At 50.1% G+C, this 23502-nt stretch overlaps 1 protein-coding gene across 5 annotated transcripts in view; it reads left to right on the top strand.

The window, feature by feature from the left end:
* IQSEC2 (IQ motif and Sec7 domain ArfGEF 2) overlaps window positions 1-23502 on the top strand; it is a 368004-nt gene that overhangs the window by 316716 nt on the left and 27786 nt on the right. For all 5 annotated transcript variants that reach the window (XM_060251903.1, XM_060251901.1, XM_060251902.1 and 2 more), the window contains 2 exons: window positions 5756-5917; window positions 11439-11561. In XM_060251903.1, coding sequence (XP_060107886.1) covers window positions 5756-5917; window positions 11439-11561 — 285 coding nt within the window. The remainder of the gene's footprint in view (window positions 1-5755; window positions 5918-11438; window positions 11562-23502) is intronic.

The raw sequence follows: 23502 nt of genomic DNA, 5'->3' as shown, positions 1-23502 counted from the left end.
TACTTTGATCTGGAAAGGGCTCTTTTTTTTTGTAGGAAAAAGACCAGCAGGAACTCATTTGCATATTAGACCATGCAGGGAGTGGAATTCTAGCAGGAGCTCCTTTGCATATTAGGCCCCCCCCCCCATGTAGCCAATCCTCCAAGAGCTTACAAAAAAGAGCCTCGTAAGCTCTTGGAGGATTGGCTACATCAGGGGTGTGTGGCCTAATACGCAAAGGCGCTCCTACTAGAATTCCACTCCCTGCTACCATGTCCCCTGATGTCACAGGGCTTTTCTACGAGAAAGGAACTCATTTGCATATTAGGCCATACCTCCCGACCCCAAGCCCGCTGGAACTGTGTTCCTGCTCCACAAAAGTCCTGGATCTGGATATTCTGACATTCTTCCCCCCCCTCCCCTTTTCAAGTTGACCTCTTTGTATCCTCTTCTCAGTAGCCCCCGAGCGCAGGATTTTTTCAAGGTCTCAAAATCTGACAAGCCGTTGCTGACGCCTCGTGGCCAGCTGGGAGAACTGCGGCACTCAGGCTGATCTAGACAAGCGCCCAAACTTTAAAAACTACGAGGGAGCGGAGATCTTCTAATGTTATTTAAAAGCCGGCCCCAGGGAGAGCGGGTGGGGGTTGGGACCGCAGCGGTGGGTGGAAGGGGGTTGTCTCGCCATGGCCTCCGTTAGGGTGTTGCCAACCCCCAGGTGGTACCTAAAGATTTCCTGACATTACAAGACTGTAGGGATCACTTCCCCTAGAGAAAGTGGCTGCTTTGGAGGGCGGGCTTTACGGCACTGTACCCTGCTGTGGCCCCTCCCCCAACCTCGCCCTCCCAAGACTCCGCCCTGAAAATCTCTACACATTCCCCATCAGAGTTGACAACCTAACCGCCATTCAGATCCCTCTTTTTTGTAGCAGGGACTCATTTACATATTAGGCCACACACCCCTGATTCAGCAATCCTCCAAGAGCTTACAGTAGGCCCTGTCAGAAGAGCCCTGTAAGCTCTTGGAGGATTGGCTACGTCAGGGGGGTGGAGCCTAATATGCAAAGGCGGTTCTGCTAGAATTCCACCCCTGGGCCACACACCCCTGATGTAGCCAATCCTCCAAGAGCTTGCAGTAGGCCCTGTATGAAGAGCCCTGTAAGCTCTCGGAGGATTGGCTACGTCAGGGGGGTGGAGCCTAATATGCAAAGGCGTTTCTGCTAGAATTCCACCCCTGGGCCACACACCCCTGATGTAGCCAATCCTCCAAGAGCTTGCAGTAGGCCCTGTATGAAGAACCCTGTAAGCTCTCGGAGGATTGGCTACGTCAGGGGGGTGGAGCCTAATATGCAAAGGCGTTTCTGCTAGAATTCCACCCCTGGGCCACACACCCCTGATGTAGCCAGTCCTCCAAGAGCTTACAGTAGGCCCTGTATGAAGAACCCTGTAAGCTCTCGGAGGATTGGCTACGTCAGGGGGGTGGAGCCTAATATGCAAAGGCGTTTCTGCTAGAATTCCACCCCTGGGCCACACACCCCTGATGTAGCCAGTCCTCCAAGAGCTTACAGTAGGCCCTGCACGAAGAGCCCTGTAAGCTCTCGGAGGATTGGCTACATCGTGAGGGTGTGGCTTAATATGCAAATGAGTTTCTGCTACAAATTAAAAAAAGCACTGCCCTTCCCCCAGATATTTGAGTAAAATTGAAGCTGTTCCGGTTCAGCCTGCAGCAGTGTTCCCTCTAAGCTGAGTTAGCGTGAGCTAGCTCACAGACCCTGATGCTGGCAAAGACAGAAGGCCAAAGAAGAAGGGGGCGGCAAAAGAAGAGACGGCTGGACAGCGTGACTGATGTCGCAAACACGAATTTGAGCAGACTTCGGAGGATGGTGGAGGACAGGAGGGCCTGGCGTGACTTGGTCCAGGGGGACTGTGCGACTGAACAACAGCAACAAAAAGCTCACGGATATTTAGCCTCCAGCTCACACATGTTTGTCTTCGCTCACGAAGGATGACCCCAGAGCACACTAATTCATGCAGGAGCTCGCCACTTTTAAGACCACTTTTAATAAAGCAGAATTTTTGCTCGCAAGACTCTGAAGTTTAGAGGGAATATTGCCCTGTAGTGGCACAAGCGACTGCGAGTCAGAGGGATCAGATCTTCCTCTGGTCAGAGCTTTTTTTTTTTGTAGCAGGAACTCCTTTGCATATTAGGCCATGCCTCCCTGATGTAGCCGGTCCTCCAAGAGCTTACAGTTAGGCCCTGTACGAGGAGTCCTGTCAGCTCTTGAAGGATTGGCTACATCAGGGAGGTGTGGCCTAATATGCAGGGGTGGAATTCTAGGAGAGCTCCTTTGCCTATTAGGCCACACCCCCTGATGCAGCCAATCCTCCTGGCGCTTACATTAGGCCCTGTACGAAGAGCCCTGTCAGCTCTTGGAGGATTGGCTGCATCGGGGAGATGTGGCCTAATACGCAAAGGAGTTCCTGCTACAAAAAACGTCCTGTCGAAAACAGAAGCATACTTACCTACCTGGAACTTTAAATGGATTTGAACTAAGATTCTTGATTATTTTGGAAGTCATCTGATACCTACCTGACTGTTTATCTACATGCCTTTAGGAATTACTTGTTTGCCTTTAAGCCTGTACTTGTTTTTAAACTATCCTTAGAGTCATAAAAACATTACCGAATGACCTGAAGTTTGTAAGGTTTTTTTTTGCCACAAAGTTTTCCCCTCACAGTTATTTTTTGGGCCAGCAGCCCCGTGGCGCGGAGTGTTAAAGCTGCAATACTGCAGTCCTCAGCTCTGCTCACGACCTGAGTTCGATCCCCGGCGGAAGCTGGGTTTTCAGGTAGCCGGTTCGAGGTTGACTCAGCCTTCCATCCTTCCAAGGTGGGTCAAATGAGGACCCAGCTTGCTGGGGGGGAAGTGTAGGTGACTGGGGAAGGCAAGGGCAAACCACTCCATAAAAAGTCTGTCGTGAAAACGTGAGAGCAACGTCACCCCAGAGTCAGAAACGACTGGTGCTTGCACAGGGGACCTTTCCTTTTCCTAGAGTCATAAAACATTACTGAATTACCTGAAGTTTGTAAGTTTTTTGCCACAGTTATTTTTTGGGCACTGTAGACCTGTTGTGCCACCTGCAAGAATCTTGGGATTATCTTTTACGCAAATAGCCGCCTCTTTCCCATCCTGCCGAATTATGATTTTGGCAGAAGAAGCCATTTTCAAACCTACTGTTTGCTCAGCGCTTGTTGATAGGAAGGCCTCCTTTTGAGCAGGAACTCACAGAAGTGGAGCTCCAGCACCTCTAAATTTTATTGTGATCTTTCTTTCAGTTTGGTGTAGTGGTTAAGTGTGAGAGCCAGTTTGGTGTAGTGGTTAAGTGTGCGGACTCTTATCTGGGAGAGCCGGGTTTGATTCTCCTCTCCTCCACTTGCACCTGCTAGCATGGCCTTGGGTCAGCCATAGCTCTGGCAGAGGTTGTCCTTGAAAAGGCAGCTGCTGTGAAAGCCCTCTCCAGCCCCACCCATCTCACAGGGTGTCTGTTGTGGGGGAGGAAGGTAAAGGAGATTGTGAGCCGCTCTGAGACTCTTTGGAGTGGAGGGCGGGATATAAATCCAATATCTTCATCTACCTCACAGGGTGTCCGTTGTGGGGGAGGAAGGTAAAGGAGATTGTGAGCCGCTCTGAGACTCTTTGGAGTGGAGGGCGGGATATAAATCCAATATCTTCATCTACCTCACAGGGTGTCCGTTGTGGGGGAGGAAGGTAAAGGAGATTGTGAGCCGCTCTGAGACTCTTTGGAGTGGAGGGCGGGATATAAATCCAATATCTTCATCTACCTCACAGGGTGTCTGTTGTGGGGGAGGAAGGTAAAGGAGATTGTGAGCCGCTCTGAGACTCTTTGGAGTGGAGGGCGGGATATAAATCCAATATCTTCATCTACCTCACAGGGTGTCCGTTGTGGGGGAGGAAGGTAAAGGAGATTGTGAGCCGCTCTGAGACTCTTTGGAGTGGAGGGCGGGATATAAATCCAATATCTTCATCTACCTCACAGGGTGTCTGTTGTGGGGGAGGAAGGTAAAGGAGATTGTGAGCCGCTCTGAGACTCTTTGGAGTGGAGGGCGGGATATAAATCCAATATCTTCATCTACCTCACAGGGTGTCCGTTGTGGGGGAGGAAGGTAAAGGAGATTGTGAGCCGCTCTGAGACTCTTTGGAGTGGAGGGCGGGATATAAATCCAATATCTTCATCTACCTCACAGGGTGTCTGTTGTGGGGGAGGAAGGTAAAGGAGATTGTGAGCCGCTCTGAGACTCTTCGGAGTGGAGGGCGGGATATAAATCCAATATCATCTTCTTTCTTCCACCCCCTCCACCCCTCAAAACAAAACCTTGCTTCTGGGCTTCATTGTTCAACAACCCACCCACCCCTCCCCCAGTGAGAATTTTGTTGAACTCTAGGATTTGACAAACTTTCTATTTCCCCTCACAAAAAAAATTGGGAAAAATAAGTAAAACGTATCAAGTAGACAAATGGAAATCTTCATCATGCCACTGTGGCCGCATAGGAGAAGGTTATTTTAAAAGTACGACGGGAGCAAAGTTTTATTTATGACAATAAATAAATTATGACGACTGCGGGGTGACATGATAGAGGTTGACAAGATTATGCCTGGGATGGAGAAAGTAGAGAAAGAAGTCCTTTTCTCCCTTTCTCACAATACAAGAACTCGTGGGCATTCAATGAAATTGCTGAGCAGTCGGGTTAGAACGGATAAAAGGAGGTACTTCTTCACCCAAAGGGTGATTAACGTGGAATTCACTGCCACAGGAGGTGGTGGCGGCTACAAGCATAGCCAGCTTCAAGAGGGGGTTAGATAAAAATATGGAGCAGAGGTCCATCAGTGGCTATTAGCCACAGTATATATATATGTGTGTGTGTGTGTGTGTATGTGTATACACACACACACATATATTGGCCACTGTGTGACACAGAGTGTTGGACTGGATGGGCCATTGGCCTGATCCAACATGGCTACTCTTATGTTCTTATGTGACACAGAGTGTTGGACTGGATGGGCCATTGGCCTGATCCAACATGGCTTCTCTTATGTGACACAGAGTGTTGGACTGGATGGGCCATTGGTCTGATCCAACATGGCTTCTCTTATGTTCTTCTGTGACACAGAGTGTTGGACTGGAGGGGCCAGTGGCCTGATCCAACATGGCTTCTCTTATGTTCTTATGTGACACGGAGTGTTGGACTGGATGGGCCATTGGCCTGATCCAACATGGCTTCTCTTATGTTCTTCTGTGACACAGAGTGTTGGACTGGATGGGCCATTGGCCTGATCCAACATGGCTTCTCTTATGTTCTTATGTAATTCTAATTCCAGAAGCATTTTAAGGTAGATGCTGAGCTGATACAATTTATTCTACCTTTTGTCGGCTGTGTGGCAGATGCAGATAACTTGTGCAAATGAGTTCTGGCGCCTCTTTTTCTACAAAATGACCCTAGGGGCTTCCCTGTACAGAACCCATAGTGTGCTTGTTTTCGAATCCAGGACCCTCTTAGAGACCAAGACGATCTTAGGGATATGAGCTTTCGCTACTCAAACCTGCCTTCGTCAGATCCCATGCGTGGCATTCCTGGTTTCTGGGGAGTGCCCTCTTCTTGGAGTCTAGTTACAGTGGCCTATCTAAACAGCATGCTTTTTCGAAGCAAGGGGGGAAATGGTTTCAGATCTTCATAGTCTCTTTCTCCTCCTACCGGCAGGAAACCGGAGAAAGGGATCCAGTACTTGATCGAGCGAGGCTTCCTGTCGGACACGCCCGTCGGGGTGGCACGCTTCATCCTGGAGCGGAAAGGACTCAGCCGGCAGATGATTGGCGAATTTCTCGGCAACCGCCAAAAGCAGTTCAACCGGGACGTACTTGAGTAAGGCATTCCACACTGTTTTCCCCAAGACTATTGACATGTTTTAAATATTTTCTTGATGTTTTTAATATTTTCTTGATGCTTTTAATATTTTCACGAGCAGGTTTGGTGTAGTGGTTAAGTGCGCGGACTCTTTATCTGGGCTTGACTCCCCACTCCTCCACTTGCAGCGGCTGCAATGGCCTTGGGTCGGCCATGGCTCTCTTGCAGAGCTGTCCTTGAAAGGGCAGCTTCTGTCAGAGCCCTTTCAGCCCCACCCACCTCACAGGGTGTCCATTGCGAGAGGGGAAGGAAAAAGAGATTGCAAGCCGCTCTGAGATTCGGAGTATAGGACGGGGTATGAGTCCAATATCTTCTTCTTCTTTTTGAAGAGAGAGTTGTTGCTGACCATAAGATTCTGGAGGTTTTTGCCATCTTCTGGGCATGGCGCATGGACAAAAGCTGCCTTTTCAAGGACAGCTCTGCAAGAGAGCTGACCCAAGGCCATTGCAGCCGCAGCAAGTGGGGATGTGTGTGTTGGGGGGGAGGTCTTTGTAAATCTCCTGCATTGTGCAGGGGGTTGGACTAGATTACCCTGGAGGTACCTTCCAATTTCATTTCATTTCATTTTCATTTCATTTGATTTATATCCCGCCCTACCCCACTGAAGCGGGCTCAGAGCGGCTTACAACACAGAGATTCTAACAATAAAATTCAAATTTTAAATACAATAACAATTTATATAATTAAGAGATTAAAACATTAAAATACATTAAAAAAAACAGTACATCAATCCAGCACTACACGATCAACTTCCTTCAGTATTTTGGTAGTTTAGGTAGTTTTGATGCCGGTCAGTTACAGGCCAACTGAAAAAAGGACTGTATTTTCCAACTGTATGATTCTATGGTAGGACACGTTTGTGCTCGTCTTCCACAGTCAGCTGGAAGGAGAACTGAAATCGTAGTCCCGTGCCTGCTCTAACAGGTCACTGTGTGAAAATCGAGCAGGGGAAGAATCTACTACTTGTTTAAAGTAAAATGTGCCATCACAGAATCATACAGTTGGAAGGGGCCATACAGACCATCTAGTCCAACCCCCTGCTCTGGTAAGACCTCACCTGGAGTATGGCGTTCAGTTTTGGGCACCACATTTTAAGAAGGATCTAGGCAAGCTGGAATGGGTCCGGAGGAGAGCGACGAAGATGGCGAGGGGTCTGGAGACCTATGAAGAAAGGTTGAAGGAGCTGGGCATGTTTAGCATGGAGAGGAAGAAGAAGAATTGCAGATTTATACCCCACCCTTCTCCCTGAATCAGAGACTCAGAGTGGCTTGCAATCCCCTTTATCTTCTCCCACCACAACAGAAACCCTGTGAGGTGGGTGGGGCTGAGAGGGCTCTCACAGCAGCTGCCCTTTCAAGGACAACCCCTGCCAGAGCTATGGCTGACCCAAGGCCATTCCAGCAGGTGCAAGTGGAGGAGTGGGGAATCAAACCCAGTTCTCCCAAATAAGAGTCCGCACACTTAACCACTATACCAAACTGTTTCTGCAGCTGAGAGGTGATAGGATCGCCATCTTCGAGTACTTGAAGGGCTGTCATCTAGAGGATGGTGTGGAATTGTTTTCTGTGGCCCCGGAAGGCAGGACCAGAACCAATGGGTTGAAATTAAATAAAAAGAGTTTCTGGCTCCACATTAGGAAGAACTTCCTGACCGTTAGAGCGGTTCCTCAATGGAACAGGTTTCCTCAGAGGTTTTTAAGCAGAGGCTGGATAGCCACCTGACAGCAATGCGGATGCTGTGAATTTAGGGGGAGGTGTTTGTGAGTTTAGAGCGGTTCCTCAGTGGAACAGGCTTCCTCGGGAGGTGGTGGGCTCTCCTTCCTTGGAGGTTTTTCAACAGAGGCTAGATGGCCCTCTGACAGCAATGCAGATCCTGTGAATTTAGGGGGAGGTGTATGTGAGTTTCCTGCATTGTGCAGGGGGTTGGACTAGATGGCCCTGGAGGTTCTGTCCAACTCTAGGATTCTGTTAGGAAGAACTTCCTGGCAGAGCGGTTCCTCAGTGGATCAGACTTCCTCAGGAGGTGGTGGGCTCTCCTTCCTTGGAGGTTTTGAAACAGAGGCTAGAGGACCATCTGACAGCCATGAAGATCCTGTGAATTTAGGGGGAGGTGTTTGTGAGTTTAGAGCGGTTCCTCAGTGGAACAGGCTTCCTCCTCAGGAGGTGGTGGGCTCTCCTTCCTTGGAGGTTTTGAAACAGAGGCTAGAGGACCATCTGACAGCCATGAAGATCCTGTGAATTTAGGGGGAGGTGTTTGTGAGTTTAGAGCGGTTCCTCAGTGGAACAGGCTTCCTCCTCAGGAGGTGGTGGGCTCTCCTTCCTTGGAGGTTTTGAAACAGAGGCTAGAGGACCATCTGACAGCCATGAAGATCCTGTGAATTTAGGGGGAGGTGTTTGTGAGTTTAGAGTGGTTCCTCAGTGGAACAGGCTTCATCCTCGGGAGGTGGTGGGCTCGCCTTCCTTGGAGGTTTTTCAACAGAGGCTAGATGGCCATCTGACAGCAATGAGGATCCTGTGAATTTAGGGGGAGGCGTTTGTGGGTTTCCTGCATGGTGCAGGGGGTTGGAGTAGATGACCCTGGCGGTCCCTTCCATCTCTAGGATTCTATGCAGGATGAGCCTAAAGCGGTCAGAACTAACTCGTGTCAACCCCCCTGACGTTCCACCTCATGGGGTTTTCAAGGCAAAAAAAATCAAAATGAGCAGAGGTGGTTCACTGTCGCCTGCCTCTGCGTGGCAACCCAGGATTTCCTCGGCGGTCTCCCATCCAAATGGTGATCGCACCCAACCTGCTTGGCTTACAAAATCTGATGAGATTGGGCTGGCGTGTGCCAGCCAGGTGAGGGCAAGAGGTATACCGAGGCGATTTGCCATTTCCTTCCCCTGCATAGCAGTCTTCCTCAGTGCTTTTCTTGTAGCAGGAACTCCTTTGCCTATTAGGCCACACACCCCTGACGTAGCAATCCTCCTGGAGTTTACAGTAGGCCCTGTGAGAAGAGCCCTGTAAGCTCTTGGAGGATTGGCTCCATCAGGGATATGCAGGGGTGGAATTCTAGCAAGAGCTCCTTTGCATACTAGGCCACACCCACCCAGATGCAGCCAATCCTCCCAAGAGCTTAGCTTAGGCTCTGTACAAAGAGACCTGTAAGCTCTTGGAGAATTGGCTACATCAGGGGGTTGTGGCCTAATATGCAGGGGTGGAATTCTAGGAGAGCTCCTTTGCATCTTAGGCCACGCCCCCCCTATGTCGCCAGTCCTCCTGGAGCTAACAGTAGGCCCTGTACGAAGAGCCCTGTAAACTCCAGGAAAATTGGCTACATCAGGGGTGTGTGGCCTAATATGCAGGGGTGGAATTCTAGGAGAGCTGCTTTGCATCTTAGGCCACGCCCCCCTTATGTATCCAGTCCTGGAGCTTACAGTAGGCCCTGTACGAAGAGCCCTGTAAGCTCCAGGAGAATTAGCTGCATCAGGGGTGTGTGGCCTAAGATGCAAAGGGGCAGGCCTGGCGCTAAAGTTTCTAGTGCTCCAGGCCACACTCCGCCCCCAGCTAAGTTATTTTGTGGGTGCATAGAACGTGCGGCTCGGGCCACCCCTTGCGCGATCCTCTTTGGCTTCAGAGGGAGCCGGAAGGAGGCCACCGTCTTCTTTCCAACCTCGCCAAACACTTCCAAAAGGAGGAGGCGGCCTCTTCCCGGCTCCCTCTGAATTGGGAGAGGGCCGCTCAGAGGGCAGCTGGAGCTGCATGTTTGGGTCGGCGCGAGTGGGGATGGGGAAGGGGTGCCCCTGTGGCGAGGGGCACCCTGGGCAGCCACCTACTTTTCTGACTCCCATGCACCTGCTCTGCAAAGGCGATCCTGCTACAAAAAAAGCCCTGGTCTTCCTTAGCAGTCTCCTATCCTGCTTAGCTCCACCTGGAAATAAGTCCCCCTGTGCAAGGAAAGGTCCCCTGTGCAAGCACCAGTCGTTTCCGACTCTGGGGTGACGTCGCCTTCACAACGTTTTCACGGCAGACTTTTTACGGGGTGGTTTGCCCTTACTTTCTCCAGTCCTCTACACTTTCCCCCCAGCAAGTTAGGTGCTCATTTTACCGACCTCGGAAGGATGGAAGGCTGAGTCAACCTCGGGCCGGCTACCTGAACCATCTTCTGCTGGGATCGAACTCAGGTCATGAGCAGAGCTTAGGACTGCAGTGCTGCAGCTTTATCACTCTGCGCCACAGGGCTCTTGTTCAATAACAGAAAATGAAAGGTTCCTTGTGCAAGTACCAGTCGTTTCCGACTCTGGGGTGACGTTGCTTTCACAATGTTTTCACAGCAGACTTTTTACAGGGCGGTTTGCCATTTCCTTCCCAAGTCATCGACACTTTCCCCCCAGCAAGCTGGGTCCTCATTTGACCGACCTCGGAAGGATGGAAGGCTGAGTCAACTTTGGACTGGCTACCTGAATCCAGCTACCACCGGAATTGAACTCAGGTCGTGAGCAGAGAGTTCAGACCACAGTACTGCTGCTTTACCACTCTGCGCCACGGGGCCGAGTGGTAAAGTGGGGAATAAGCAGATCCTTTACACAAGATCCTTCTGTGTAAAGGATCTTCTTATTCTGCAATTTTCCTTGTGTCCTTTTGCCTGCAACCTAGTTATCACTTCCTGCGTCTGCAGCATTCCTGAACTTTGAGGGCTCCTTCTCTTTTTCACTCCCTTGGGGATGCCTACGTTAAGGACCGCTTTCCTCCTTGTGGTCAAAGCCGCTGCTCGTCATTTTGCTTTGTTTTTAATTGAAGAAAGCAGGCTGTTCCAAAATTGCAATGATTTTAAAAAGCGAGCCGTGGCTTTGACCACAACAAGAAAAGCAGCGCTTAACCTCCTCTCTTCTCCTTTGAACAGGAAGTGCTTGATTAAGCAGGAAGTAGGGGAGACGGAGCAAAATTTAAAGGGACGGTTCCCCCTTTCCCCCGGCAAAACAATTCTCAATAGTGCTGTAACCGACTGCACTGGGCAACCTGGTATTGCAAATGTGTATTACATTTCTTAAGAGCCCCGTGGCGCAGAGTGTTAAAGCTGCAGTGCTGCAGTCCTAAGTTCTGCTCACGACCTGAGTTCGATCCCAGCGGAAGCTGGTTCAGGTAGCCAGCTCCAGGTTGACTCAGCCTTCCATCCTTCCGAGGTCAGTAAAATGAGTCCCCAGCTTGCTGGGGGAAAAGTGTAGATGACTGGGGAAGGCAATGGCAAATCAACCCATAAAAAGTCTGCCATGAAAACGTTGTGAAAGCAGTGTCACCCCAGAGTTGGAAATGACTGGTGCTTGCACAGGGGACTCCCTTTACCTTATTACATTTCTAAGAATCATCTTGAATTGGGTGGTGGAGTTGGGATGAGGGAAGAGGATGAGATGGCCTGAAATGGGTAGAGCTGTCTTCCTTTTTCCACCCAGTACACCCCGCGGCTGTGAAGTGTTTTAACTTTCCCGTTTGCCGCCTTGCAGCTGTGTGGTCGACGAGATGGACTTCTCCGGCATGGACTTGGATGATGCTTTGCGGAAATTCCAATCCCATATCCGGGTCCAGGGGGAAGCTCAGAAGGTGGAGCGACTCATAGAGGCCTTCAGGTACGTTGGGATTCTCCACCTTTCCAGGGTTTCTGGGTAGGCTTTGGGGAGACTTTATTGAACCCATGAAGAGATGAAGCTTCGTAAGAACAAGAGAAGCCATGTTGGATCAGGCCAGTTGGCCATTTGGTCCAACACTCTGTGTCACACAGTGGCCAAAACCCAGGGGCCATCAGGAGATCCACCAGTGGGGCCAGGACACCAGAAGCCCTCCCACTGTTGCCCCCCCCCCCAGCACCAAGAAGACAGAGCACACTGCCCCAGACACGGAGTTCCAACAATATGCTGTGGCTAAGAGCCACTGATGGACCTCTGCTCCATATGTTATCCATATTGTGGAGAGCCAGTTTGGTGTAGTGGTTAAGTGTGCGGACTCTTATCTGGGAGAACCGGGGTTGATTCCCCACTCCTCCACTGGCAGCTGCTGGAATGGCCTTGGGTCAGCCATAGCTCGGGCAGAGGTTGTCCTTGAAAGGGCAGCTGCTGTGAGAGCCCTCTCCAGCCCCACCCACCTCACAGGGTGTCTGTTGTGTGTGTGGGGGGGGAAGGTAAAGGAGATTGTGTGCCGCTCTGAGACTCTTTGGAGTGGAAGGCGGGATATAAATCCAATATCTTCATCTACCTCACAGGGTGTCTGTTGTGGGGGAGGAAGGGAAAGGAGATTGTGAGCCGCTCTGAGACTCTTCGGAGTGGAGGGCAGGATATAAATCCAATATCTTCATCTATCTCACAGGGTGTCTGTTGTGGAGGAGGAAGGGAAAGGAGATTGTGAGCTGCTCTGAGACTCTTCAGAGTGGAGGGCGGGATATAAATCCAATATCTTCATCTACCTCACAGGGTGTCTGTTGTGGGGGAGGAAGGGAAAGGAGACTGTGAGCCGCTCTGAGACTCTTCGGAGTGGAGGGCGGGATATAAATCCAATATCTTCATCTACCTCACAGGGTGTCTGTTGTGGGGGAGGAAGGGAAAGGAGATTGTAGGCTGCTCTGAGACTCTTCGGAGTGGAGGGCGGGATATAAATCCAATATCTTCATCTACCTCACAGGGTGTCTGTTGTGGGGGAGGAAGGGAAAGGAGATTGTGAGCTGCTCTGAGACTCTGTCCTTGAAAGGGCAGCTTCTGGGAGAGCTCTCTGGGTGTCTGTTATGGGGGAGGAAGGTAAAGGAGATTGTGAGCCGCTCTGAGACTCTTTGGAGTGGAGGGCGGGATATAAATCCAATATCTTCATCTACCTCACAGGGTGTCTGTTGTGGGGGAGGAAGGGAAAGGAGATTGTGAGCTGCTCTGAGACTCTGTCCTTGAAAGGGCAGCTTCTGGGAGAGCTCTCTGGGTGTCTGTTGTGGGGGAGGAAGGTAAAGGAGATTGTGAGCCGCTCTGAGACTCTTTGGAGTGGAGGGCGGGATATAAATCCAATATCTTCATCTACCTCACAGGGTGTCTGTTGTGGGGGAGGAAGGGAAAGGAGATTGTAGGCTGCTCTGAGACTCTTCGGAGTGGAGGGCGGGATATAAATCCAATGTCATCATCTTCTACTTCTTATCCAATCCCTTCTTGAAGCTGCCTATGCTTGTAGCCACTGTAACTTCCCGTGGCAGTGAACTCCACATGTTCATGACTTTCTGGATGAAATGAATGTTTTTCCGTATGCTGAATCAGACTCTTGGTCCATCAAATTCAGTACTGTCTACTCAAACTGGCAGCCGCTCTCCAGGGTCTCAGGCCGAGGTCTTTCACCTCCTGCCTGGTCCTTTTAGCTGGAGATACTGGGGATTGAACCTGGGACCTTCTGCATGCCAAGCAGATGATTGCACCACTGAACCATGGCCCCTGTCCTAAAGCAGTACTTTGTATTTGTACACACATGAAGCTGTGTTACACTGAATCAGACCCATGATCCATTACATAAGAACATAAGAGAAGCCATGTTGGATCAGGCCAGTGGCCCATCCAGTCCAACACTCTGTGTCACATAAGAACATAAGAGAAGCCATGTTGGATCAGGCCAATGGCCCATCCAGTCTAACACACTGTGTCACAGAAGAACATAAGAGAAGCCATGTTGGATCAGGCCAATGGCCTATCCAGTCCAACACTCTGTGTCACAGAAGAACATAAGAGAAGCCATGTTGGATCAGGCCAATGGCCCATCCAGTCTAACACACTGTGTCACACAGTGGCAAAAAAAAACAACCAAGTGCCATCAGGAGGTTCACAAGTGGGGCTAGAAGCCCTTCCACTTTGCCCCCCCCCCAGGCACCAAGAATACAGAGCATCACTGCCCCAGACAGTTCCAACAATATGCCGTGGCTAAGAGCCACTGATGGACCTGTGCTCCATATTCTTATCCAATCCACTCTTGAAGCTGGCTATGCTCGTAGCCGTCACCACGTCCTGTGGCAGTGAATTTCACATGTTAATCACCCTTTGGGTGAGGAAGGACTTCCTTTTATCTGTTCTAACCCAATTGCTCAGCAATTTCATTGAATGCCCACAAGTTCTTTTATTGTGAGAAAGGGAGAAACTACTTTTTTCTCTACTTTCTCCATCCCGTGCATAATCTTGTCAACCTCTATCATGTCACCCCGCAGTTGACGTTTCTCCAAGCTAAAGAGTCCCAAGCGTTTTAACCTTTCTTCATAGGGAAAGTGTTCCAAACCTTTAATCATTCTAGTTGCCCTTTTCTGAACTTTTTCCAATGCTATAATATCCTTTTTGAGGTGCGGCGACCAGAATTGTACACAGTATTCCAAATGAGACCACACCATCAATTTATACAGGGGGATTATGATATTGGGTGATTTGTTTTCAATTCCCTTCCTAATAATTCTCAGCATGGTATTGGCCTTTTTTATTGCAATCACACACTGCCTTGACATTTTCAGTGAGTTATCTACCACGACCCCAAGATCTCTCTCTTGGTCAGTCTCTGCCAGTTCACACCCCATCAACTTGTATTTGTAGCTGGGATTTTTGGCCCCAATGAGCATTACTTTGTACTTGGCCACATTGAACCTCATCTGCCACGTTGACGCCCACTCACCCAGCCTCAACAGATCCCTTTAGAGTGCCTCACAATCCTCTCTGGTTCTCACCACCCTGAACAATTTAGTGCCATCTGCTAACTTGGCCACTTCACTGCTTACTCCCAACTCCAGATCATTAATGAACAAGTTAAAGAGCATGGGACCCAGTACTGAGCCCTGCGGCACCCCACTGCTTACCGTCCTCCACTGTGAAGAATCACCCATTTATACTCACTCTCTGTTGCCTATTAATTAGCCAGTTTTTGATCCACAAGAAGTTAGTATTATCTACTCAGATTGGCAGAAGCTCTCCAGGGTCTCAGGCTGAGATCTTTCACATCATGTACAGTCTGATGCATACTGGGGATGCCAGAGATTGAACCTGGGGCCTTCTGCATGCCAAGCAGAGGCTCTGCCACTGAGCCAGGGTCTCAGGCCAAGGTTTTTCCCATCACTTCCTGCCTGGTCCTTTTAACTGGAGATGCCGGGGATTGAACCTGGGACCTTCTGCATGCCAAGCAGAGGCTCTGCCACTGAGCCAGGGTCTCAGGTCAAGGTCTTTCCATCACCTCCTGCCTGGTCCTTTCAACTGGAGATGCCGGGGATTGAACCTGGGACCTTCTGCATGCCAAGCAGAGGCTCTGCCACTGAGCCAGGGTCTCAGGTCAAGGTCTTTCCATCACCTCCTGCCTGGTCCTTTCAACTGGAGATGCCGGGGATTGAACCTAGGACCTTCTGCATGCCAAGCAGAGGCTCTGCCACTGAGCCAGGGTCTCAGGTCAAGGTCTTTCCATCACCTCCTGCCTGGTCCTTTCAACTGGAGATGCCGGGGATTGAACCTGGGACCTTCTGTGTGCCAAGCAGATGCTCTGTCACTGAGCCGCAGCCCACTGGGGGAAGTATGCTGATTCTGTGAATGTAGCCAGATCGTGAGAAGGGCAGGAAGGGTTGTGGCAGTGCTTAGTTCTCATGGCCCCTTCATACACGCCCAGGGGGATGCTGATGGCCACTTTGGGATCAAGAAGCAATTTTTCTCCAGGCCAGTTTGACCAGGAATCCTGGACGGGGCTTTTTTGCCATCTTCAGAGCATGGGTCATCGGTGTTATGTGGGGGAGGTACTTGTGCATTTCCTGCTTTGTGCAGGGGGTTGGACTAGATGCCCAGTGTCCAGTATAGTGTCCAGATCATGTGATGTGATGGTATCGCTTTACTCTGCTCTGGGAAGACCTCATTTGGAGAATTGTGTGTTCAGTTTTGGGCAACACATTTTAAGAAGGATATAGACATGCTGGAACGGGTCCAGAGGGCAACAAAGATAGTGAGGGGTCTGGAGACCAAGTCCTATGAGGAAAGGTTGAAGGAGCTGGGGATGTTTAGCCTGGAGAGGAGGCGGCTGAGAGGTGATAGGATCACCATCTTCAAATACTTGAAGGGCTGTCCTATAGAGGAGGGTGTGGAATAGTTTTCTGTGGCCCCAGAAGGTAGGAACAGAACCAATGGGTTGAAATTAAATCAAAAGAGTTTCCTCAACATTAGGAAGAACTTCTTGACCATTAGAGCGTTCCTCAGTGGAACAGGCTTCCTCGGGAGGTGGTGGGCTCTCCTTTCTTTGAGGTTTTTCAACAGGGGCTAGATGGCCATCAGACAGCAATGAAGAACCTGTGAATTTATAGGGAGGTATTTGGGAGTTTCCTGCATTGTGCAGGCAATTTGACTAGATGACCCTGGAGGTCTCTTCCAACGCTATGATTCTGTGACCCTGGAGGTCCCTTCCAACTCTGATTATATGATTCTGTGACCCTGGAGGTCTTTTCCTACTCTATGATTCTATGACCCTGGAGATCCCTTCCAACTCTATGATTCTATGACCCTGGAGGTCCCTTCCTATTCTATGATTCTATGACCCTGGAGATCCCTTCCAACTCTATGATTCTATGAACCTGAAGGTGCCTTCCAATTCTGTGATTCTATGACCCTGGAGGTCCCTTCCAACTCTGTGATTCTTTGCTAATCGCCGCAGTAGGAGTTTAGTTTGAACTGTGATGCGGCTGCATGTCTAGTGAGATCCTACACGAAGGAGAGCCCGGGTTGTTTCTCTTCTTCCGCTTTGATTTCTGTCTGCATCACAAAGGAAGCTGCTGCTGGAAGAGTCTGAAGGGGGGGGGGGGAATAAAAGAAATATTGGCACGCTGCCACCAATGCAGTCTCTCCAGCGGAATGCCATTTGGAAGAAGGGATATTAACAGGGGTGTCAAACTCATTTGTTATGAGGGTCAGATCTGACGTAAATGAGATCTTGTCCAGCCAGGCCAGGTTAGGCCAGGCCATGTGTGCACCTATTTAAGATTAGGTAGCAGAGATATAAACTTTTTAAATGACCCAGACAAACACGACTAAAGATTAAAAAAAAAAAAAACTTAAAACACGCTTAAAACATTAGCATTTGTTGGTCTTATAGGAGATTTATTTGTATTTCTCCAGGGAACTGGGTAAAGGAAGCTCTGGCTCTTTCCCTCCCTCCCCAAGGGACCAGGAGAGAGAGAGGAGCCTCAGCCAATAGAAGGAAGAGAGGCTTGGCTCAGTAGCTCTGCTGTGCAGTTGAGAGAAGCTGGCAAAGCAAGCTCCGCCTCCCCTCCTTCCTTCCCAAGGGAGGAGCCTCAGCCAGTGGAGAAAATAGAGGCTTTGCTCTGTAGCTCCTGTGCGATTGAGCAAGCCTTGCAAAGCAAGGTGAGATGCAGAAGGAAGCAAGAGAGAGGGAGAAGGAAGCAGACAAGACCCAGTTGCTCAGGGGCCTGATAGGAGCCCTCCGGGGGCCTGATTTGGCCTCCGGGCTGCATGTTTGACACCCCTTGCTTACAGGGCTTACAGTTCATAAAAGCTCCATGGTCCCGCAGTTTACTGACTAAATGAGACCTTGTCAGGCCAGGCCATGCGTGTCCTCAAATGTAATGCCAGGTAGTGGAGATATAAACTTTATAAAGGACACAGACAAACACAAAGATTTCTTTTTAAACTTAAAATATTAAATATTAAAAGATTAGCACCCTTGCAATAGTTTGTCTCTTTAACCGTCTCTGGTAACTGTCCCCTCTTGCTCTGAATTACTGCATCAAAATCTGGAGACAGTGTCTGTGCTGTAGCTAGCTTGAGCATACTGTTCAGGTGTCGTTCAAGTGTGCGTCTGTGAGTTGCAAACCTACTTTTGATTTATTGTCGTTCATTTCGTAATCTCACGGTCAACGCCTTGAGCCTAAGACCCAGGGGAAAACATGAAATGGCTGGGCATTGCAAGCTGTTGGACATAAGTTGCTTCATGTGCTGGTCAGCCAATGGAGAAAACAGAGGCTTTGCTCTGTAGCTCCTGTGCGATTGAGCAAGCCTGGCCAAACAAGCTGTGATACAGAAGGAAGCAAGAGAGAGAGAGAAGGAAGCAGATGACAGTGAGTTGCTCGCAGGCCTGATAAGAGCCCTCTGGGGGGCTGATCTGGCCTTCGGGCCGTATGTTTGACACCCCTGGGATATTAGTGTCTCCCAATTCCCCCTTCGTGTCTCCGCCCTGGCCCTTCTGCTGTTCTGGCGGTTTGCTGACCCCCAGGAACAAAATTTCAGGGGTCTTTCTGGAGTGCAGTAGGAGAGGAAAGCAAGAAAGCATCACTGTGTGAACTGTGGATAGTTGCAGAAGGTTTGCGGATGACTCCCAAAAGCAAAGGCCAAAGAAGTATTTGGGCCCTTGACAAGAAGAGGCCAGCATGCAAACCTGCCTTTGTGATGAGACAAAAGTGAGAAAGGTGAGACAAAGATCACACTTTTCCAGGCTTATAGAGCCTCAGTTTGCCTTGGGACCAGGCAGGGAAAAGGAGAGGGCTTTTAACCCTTCAGTCTTCTATCATAACGCAAGAGAAGCCATGTTGGATCAGGCCAGTGGCCCATCCACTCCAACACTCTGTGGCACACAGTGGCCAAAAAGCCCCAAGTGCCATGAGGAGGTCCACCAGTGGGGCTAGAAGCCCTCCCACTGTGCCCCCCCCCAAACACCAAGAAAACAGAGCATCACTGCCCCAGACATAAGAACATAAGAGAAGCCATATTGGATCAGGCCAATGGCCCATCCAATCCAACACTTTGTGTCACATAAGAGAAGCCGTGTTGGATCAGGCCAATGGCCCATCCAGTCCAACACTCTATGGCACACAGTGGCCAAAAAACTCAAGTGTCATCAGGAGGTCCACCAGTGGGGCTAGAAGTCCTACCACTGCGCCCCCCCCCCCCCCCCAAGCACCAAGAATACAGAGCATCACTGCCCCGAACATAAGAGAAGCCATATTGGATCAGGCCAATGGCCCATCCAGTCCAACACTCTGTGTCACACAGTGGCCAAATAAACCAAGTGCCATCAGGAGGTCCACCAGTGGGGCCAGGACTACTAGAAGCCTTCCCACTGTGCCCCCCCAAGCACCAAGAATACAGAGCATCACTGCCCCAGACAGAGAGTTCCAATGATAAGCTGTGGCTAATAGCCACTGATGGACCTCTGCTCCATATGTTTATTCATTCCCCTCTTGAAGCTGGCTATGCTTGTAGCCGCCACCACCTCCTGTGGCAGTGAATTCCATTTGTTAATCACCCTTTAGGTGAAGGACTTCCTTTTTTCAGTTCTAACCCGACTGCTCAGCAATTTCATGGAATGCCCACAAGTTCTCGTATTGTGAGAAAGGGAGAAAAGTCCTTCTTCCTCTCCCTTCTCTATCCCATGCCTAAGCTTGTCAACTCAACCTCCACGTCACCCCTCAGTCGACGTTTCTCCAAGCGAAAGAGCCCCAAGCGCTTGAACCTTTCTTCATAGGGAGTTTGAACTGTGATGCGGCTGCATGTCTAGCAAGATCCTACACGAAGGGGATCCTGAGTTGTTTCTCTTCTTCAGCTTTGAGTTCTGTCCGCATCACAAAGGAAGCCGCTGCTGAAATAGACTGAAGTGGGGGGGGAATAAAAGAAATATTGGCATGCTGCCACCAGTGCAGTTCCTCCAACAGAATGCCGTTTGGAAGAAGGGATATCAGTTTGCTGATGGCTCCCAAAAGCAAAGGACAAAGAATTATTTGGGCCCTTGACAACAAGAAGCCAGCGTGCAAACCTGGCCTTGTGCAGACTCAGGGCGTGAATAGGTGAGACAAAGATCATACTTCCAGGCTTGTAGAGCCAGTTTGGTGTAGAGGTGAAGTGCGCGGACTCTTATCTGGGAGAACCGGGTTTGATTCCCCACTCCTCCACTTGCAGCTGCTGGAATGGCCTTGGGTCAGCCATAGCTCTGGCAGAGCCTGTCCTTGAAAGGGCAGCTTCTGTCAGAGCTCTCTCAGACCCACCCACCTCATAGGGTGTCTGTTGTGGGGTGGGAAAGTAAAGGATCTGATTCAGAGAGAAGGGCAGGGTATAAATCTATGCCCTTCCTTCCTTCCTTCCTTCCTTCCTTCCTTCCTTCCTTCCTTCCTTCCTTCCTTCCTTCCTTCCTTCCTTCCTTCCTTCCTTCCTTCCTTCCTTCCTTCCTTCCAGGGAGTGCCAGTATGATGTTGTGGTTAAGTGGTTGGACTCTTATCTGGGGGAACCGGGTTTGATTCCCCACTCCTCCACTTGCAACTGCTGGAATGACCTTGGGTCAGCCATACCTCTGGCAGAAGTTGTCCTTGTGGGAGGAGAAGATGCAGGAGACTGTAAGACACTCTGAATCTCTGATTCAGAGAGAAGGGCGGGGTATAAATCTGCAGTCTTCTTCGTCTTCAATTTGCCTTGGGACTGGGCAAGGAAAGGAGAGGGTTTTAACCCTTCAATCTTCTGTCGACTTCATTGTTCTAAACTGGAAGTCCACGTTTTGCCATTAGCCTGCTTCAAATGCTCATAACCGCCGGGGGACCAATAGCAAAACTTAACAAAGGTTGAAGAGGGAAAGCCTTCTCCTTACGGCGCCCGCCCCTGAGGCAAATTGAGGCTTTGCAAGCCAGTCGATTGCGTTTCTACAGAGGGAACAAGATCTGTCCCAAGTTGCCACTCCCATCAGCCCGCCTCGCGTGAAATCTGCTCGGGGCAACCCCGGCGTGAACCGACCCTACCGAACAGACTTCACACACGGCGGGCCCCTGCAGTGAGCTCACGCAGACCCCCTCCCACGGTGTACTGTTGTAATCGGGGCTTCTCTGCGCATAGATCTCGCTTGTGTCTGTCCTGCCCACTCGCTCCCATCTGCCGCAGAAGCGGGCGGCCGGGCCATATGCGCTTAGCGATGTATGCGCATAGGAACCGAGTGATGCAGAATATTCTACATTGCCAGAGCAAAAGATTTGTTCTCTCTTTCTCTCTCGTTCTCATTCTGTCGTGTGTTGAGTCCACATGCTGGCCTAGTTGTGGAAGACTCAGGCCTCAGTTTTTCCAGCTGGGATTTAAGGGTTTTTACCCATTTGGTCTGGTAAGTCATAGAATCATAGAGTTGAAAGGGGGACATAGAAGCCATCTAGTCCAGCCCCCTGCTCAATGAAGGATCAGCCAAGAGCAGGGGTGTCAAACATGAGGCCCAGGGACCGGATCAGGCCCCCGGAGGGCTCCCATCAGGCCCCCGAACAACTGGCTGTTGTTCGGGCATCTGCTTCCTTCTCCCTCTCTCTTGCTTCCTTCTGCATCTCAGCATCTGCTTCCTTCTCCCTCTCTCTTGCTTCCTTCTGCATCTCAGCATCTGCTTCCTTCTCCCTCTCTCTTGCTTCCTTCTGCATCTCAGCATCTGCTTCCTTCTCCCTCTCTCTTGCTTCCTTCTGCATCTCAGCATCTGCTTCCTTCTCCCTCTCTCTTGCTTCCTTCTGCATCTCAGCATCTGCTTCCTTCTCCCTCTCTCTTGCTTCCTTCTGCATCTCAGCATCTGCTTCCTTCTCCCTCTCTCTTGCTTCCTTCTGCATCTCAGATTGCTTTGCTAGGCTTGCTCAATCGCACAGGAGCTACAGAGCAAAACCTCAGTTTTCTCCATTGGCTGAGGCTCCTCCCCCTCCTGGTCCTCTGAGGAGGTAGGGAAAAGAGCCAGAGCTTCCTTTGCCCAGTTCCCTGGATCCCATGGGAGAAATACGAAGAAAGCACCTTTAAGACCAACGAGTGCTAACGTTTTAAGAATATTTTAAGTTTTTTTAAAAGAAATCTTTAGTCATGTTTGTGTCCTTTAAAAAGTTTATGTCTCTGCTAAAGGTAAAGGTAGTCCCCTGTGCAAGCACCAGTCGTTTTCGACTCTGGGGTGACGTTGCTTTCACAACGTTTTCACGGCAGACTTTTTACGGGGTGGTTTGCCATTGCCTTCCCCAGTCATCTACACTTCCCCCCCAGCTGGGTGCTCACTTGACCGACCTCGGAAGGATGGAAGGCTGAGTCAACCTCGAGCCAGCTACCTGAACCCAGCTTCCGCTGGGATCGAACTCTGGTTGTGAGCAGAGGTCTCCAACTGCAGTACTGCAGCTTTACCACTCTGTACCATGGGGCTCTTATATCTCCGCTACCTAATCTTAAATAGGTACACACATGGCCCGGCCCGACAGGAGAGCAGGTGGCTGAGAGGTGATACGATCACCATCATCAAGTACTTGAAGGGCTGTCATCTAGAGCAGGGGTGGCCAATGGTAGCTCTCCAGATGTTTTTTGCCTTCAACTCCCATCAGCCCCAGCCATTGGCATGCTGGCTGGGGCTGATGGGAGTTGTAGGCAAAAAACATCTGAAGAGCAACCGTTGGCCACCCCTGATCTAGAGGATGGGGTGGAATTGTTTTCTGTGGCCCCAGGACCAGAACCAATGGGTTGAAATTAAATAAAAAGAGTTTCCGGCTTAACATAAGGAAGAACTTCCTGACCGTTAGAGCGATTCCTCAGTGGAACAGGCTTCCTCCTCGGGAGGTGGTGGGCTCTCCTTTGTTGGAAATTTTTCAACAGAGGCTAGATGGCCATTTGACAGCAATGAAGATCCTGTGAATTTAGGGGGAGGTTTTTGTCTGTTTGTCAGTTTCCTGCATTGTGCAGGGGGTTGGACTAGATGACCCTGGAGGTCCCTTCCAACTCTATGATCCTATGATTCTATGAAATTGGGCTCTCCTTCCTTGGAGGTTTTTCAACAGAGGCTAGATGGCCATCTGACAGCAATGAAGATCCTGTGAATTTAGGGGGAGGTGTTTGTGAGTTTAGAGTGGTTCCTCAGTGGAACAGGCTTCCTCCTCGGGAGGTGGTGGGCTCTCCTTCCTTGGAGGTTTTTCAACAGAGGCTAGATGGCCATTTGACAGCAATGAAGATCCTGTGAATTTAGGGGGAGGTGTTTGTGAGTTTAGAGTGGTTCCTCAGTGGAACAGGCTTCCTCCTCGGGAGGTGGTGGGCTCTCCTTCCTTGGAGGTTTTTCAACAGAGGCTAGATGGCCATCTGACAGCAGTGAAGATGCTGTGAATTTAGGGGGAGGTTTTTGTCTGTCAGTTTCCTGCATTGTGCAGGGGGTTGGACTAGATGACCCTGGAGGTCCCTTCCAACTCTATGATCCTATGATTCTATGAAATTGGGCTCTCCTTCCTTGGAGGTTTTTCAACAGAGGCTAGATGGCCATCTGACAGCAATGAAGATCCTGTGAATTTAGGGGGAGGTGTTTGTGAGTTTAGAGTGGTTCCTCAGTGGAACAGGCTTCCTCCTCGGGAGGTGGTGGGCTCTCCTTCCTTGGAGGTTTTTCAACAGAGGCTAGATGGCCATTTGACAGCAATGAAGATCCTGTGAATTTAGGGGGAGGTGTTTGTGAGTTTAGAGTGGTTCCTCAGTGGAACAGGCTTCCTCCTCGGGAGGTGGTGGGCTCTCCTTCCTTGGAGGTTTTTCAACAGAGGCTAGATGGCCATCTGACAGCAGTGAAGATCCTGTGAATTTAGGGGGA

This window comes from Heteronotia binoei, chromosome 13 (genome assembly GCF_032191835.1).
Source record: "Heteronotia binoei isolate CCM8104 ecotype False Entrance Well chromosome 13, APGP_CSIRO_Hbin_v1, whole genome shotgun sequence".
Taxonomy (NCBI): Eukaryota; Metazoa; Chordata; class Lepidosauria; order Squamata; family Gekkonidae; genus Heteronotia; species Heteronotia binoei.
The sequence above is the reverse complement of the archived record's forward strand: the minus strand, read 5'-3'. Positions and strand labels throughout refer to the sequence as shown.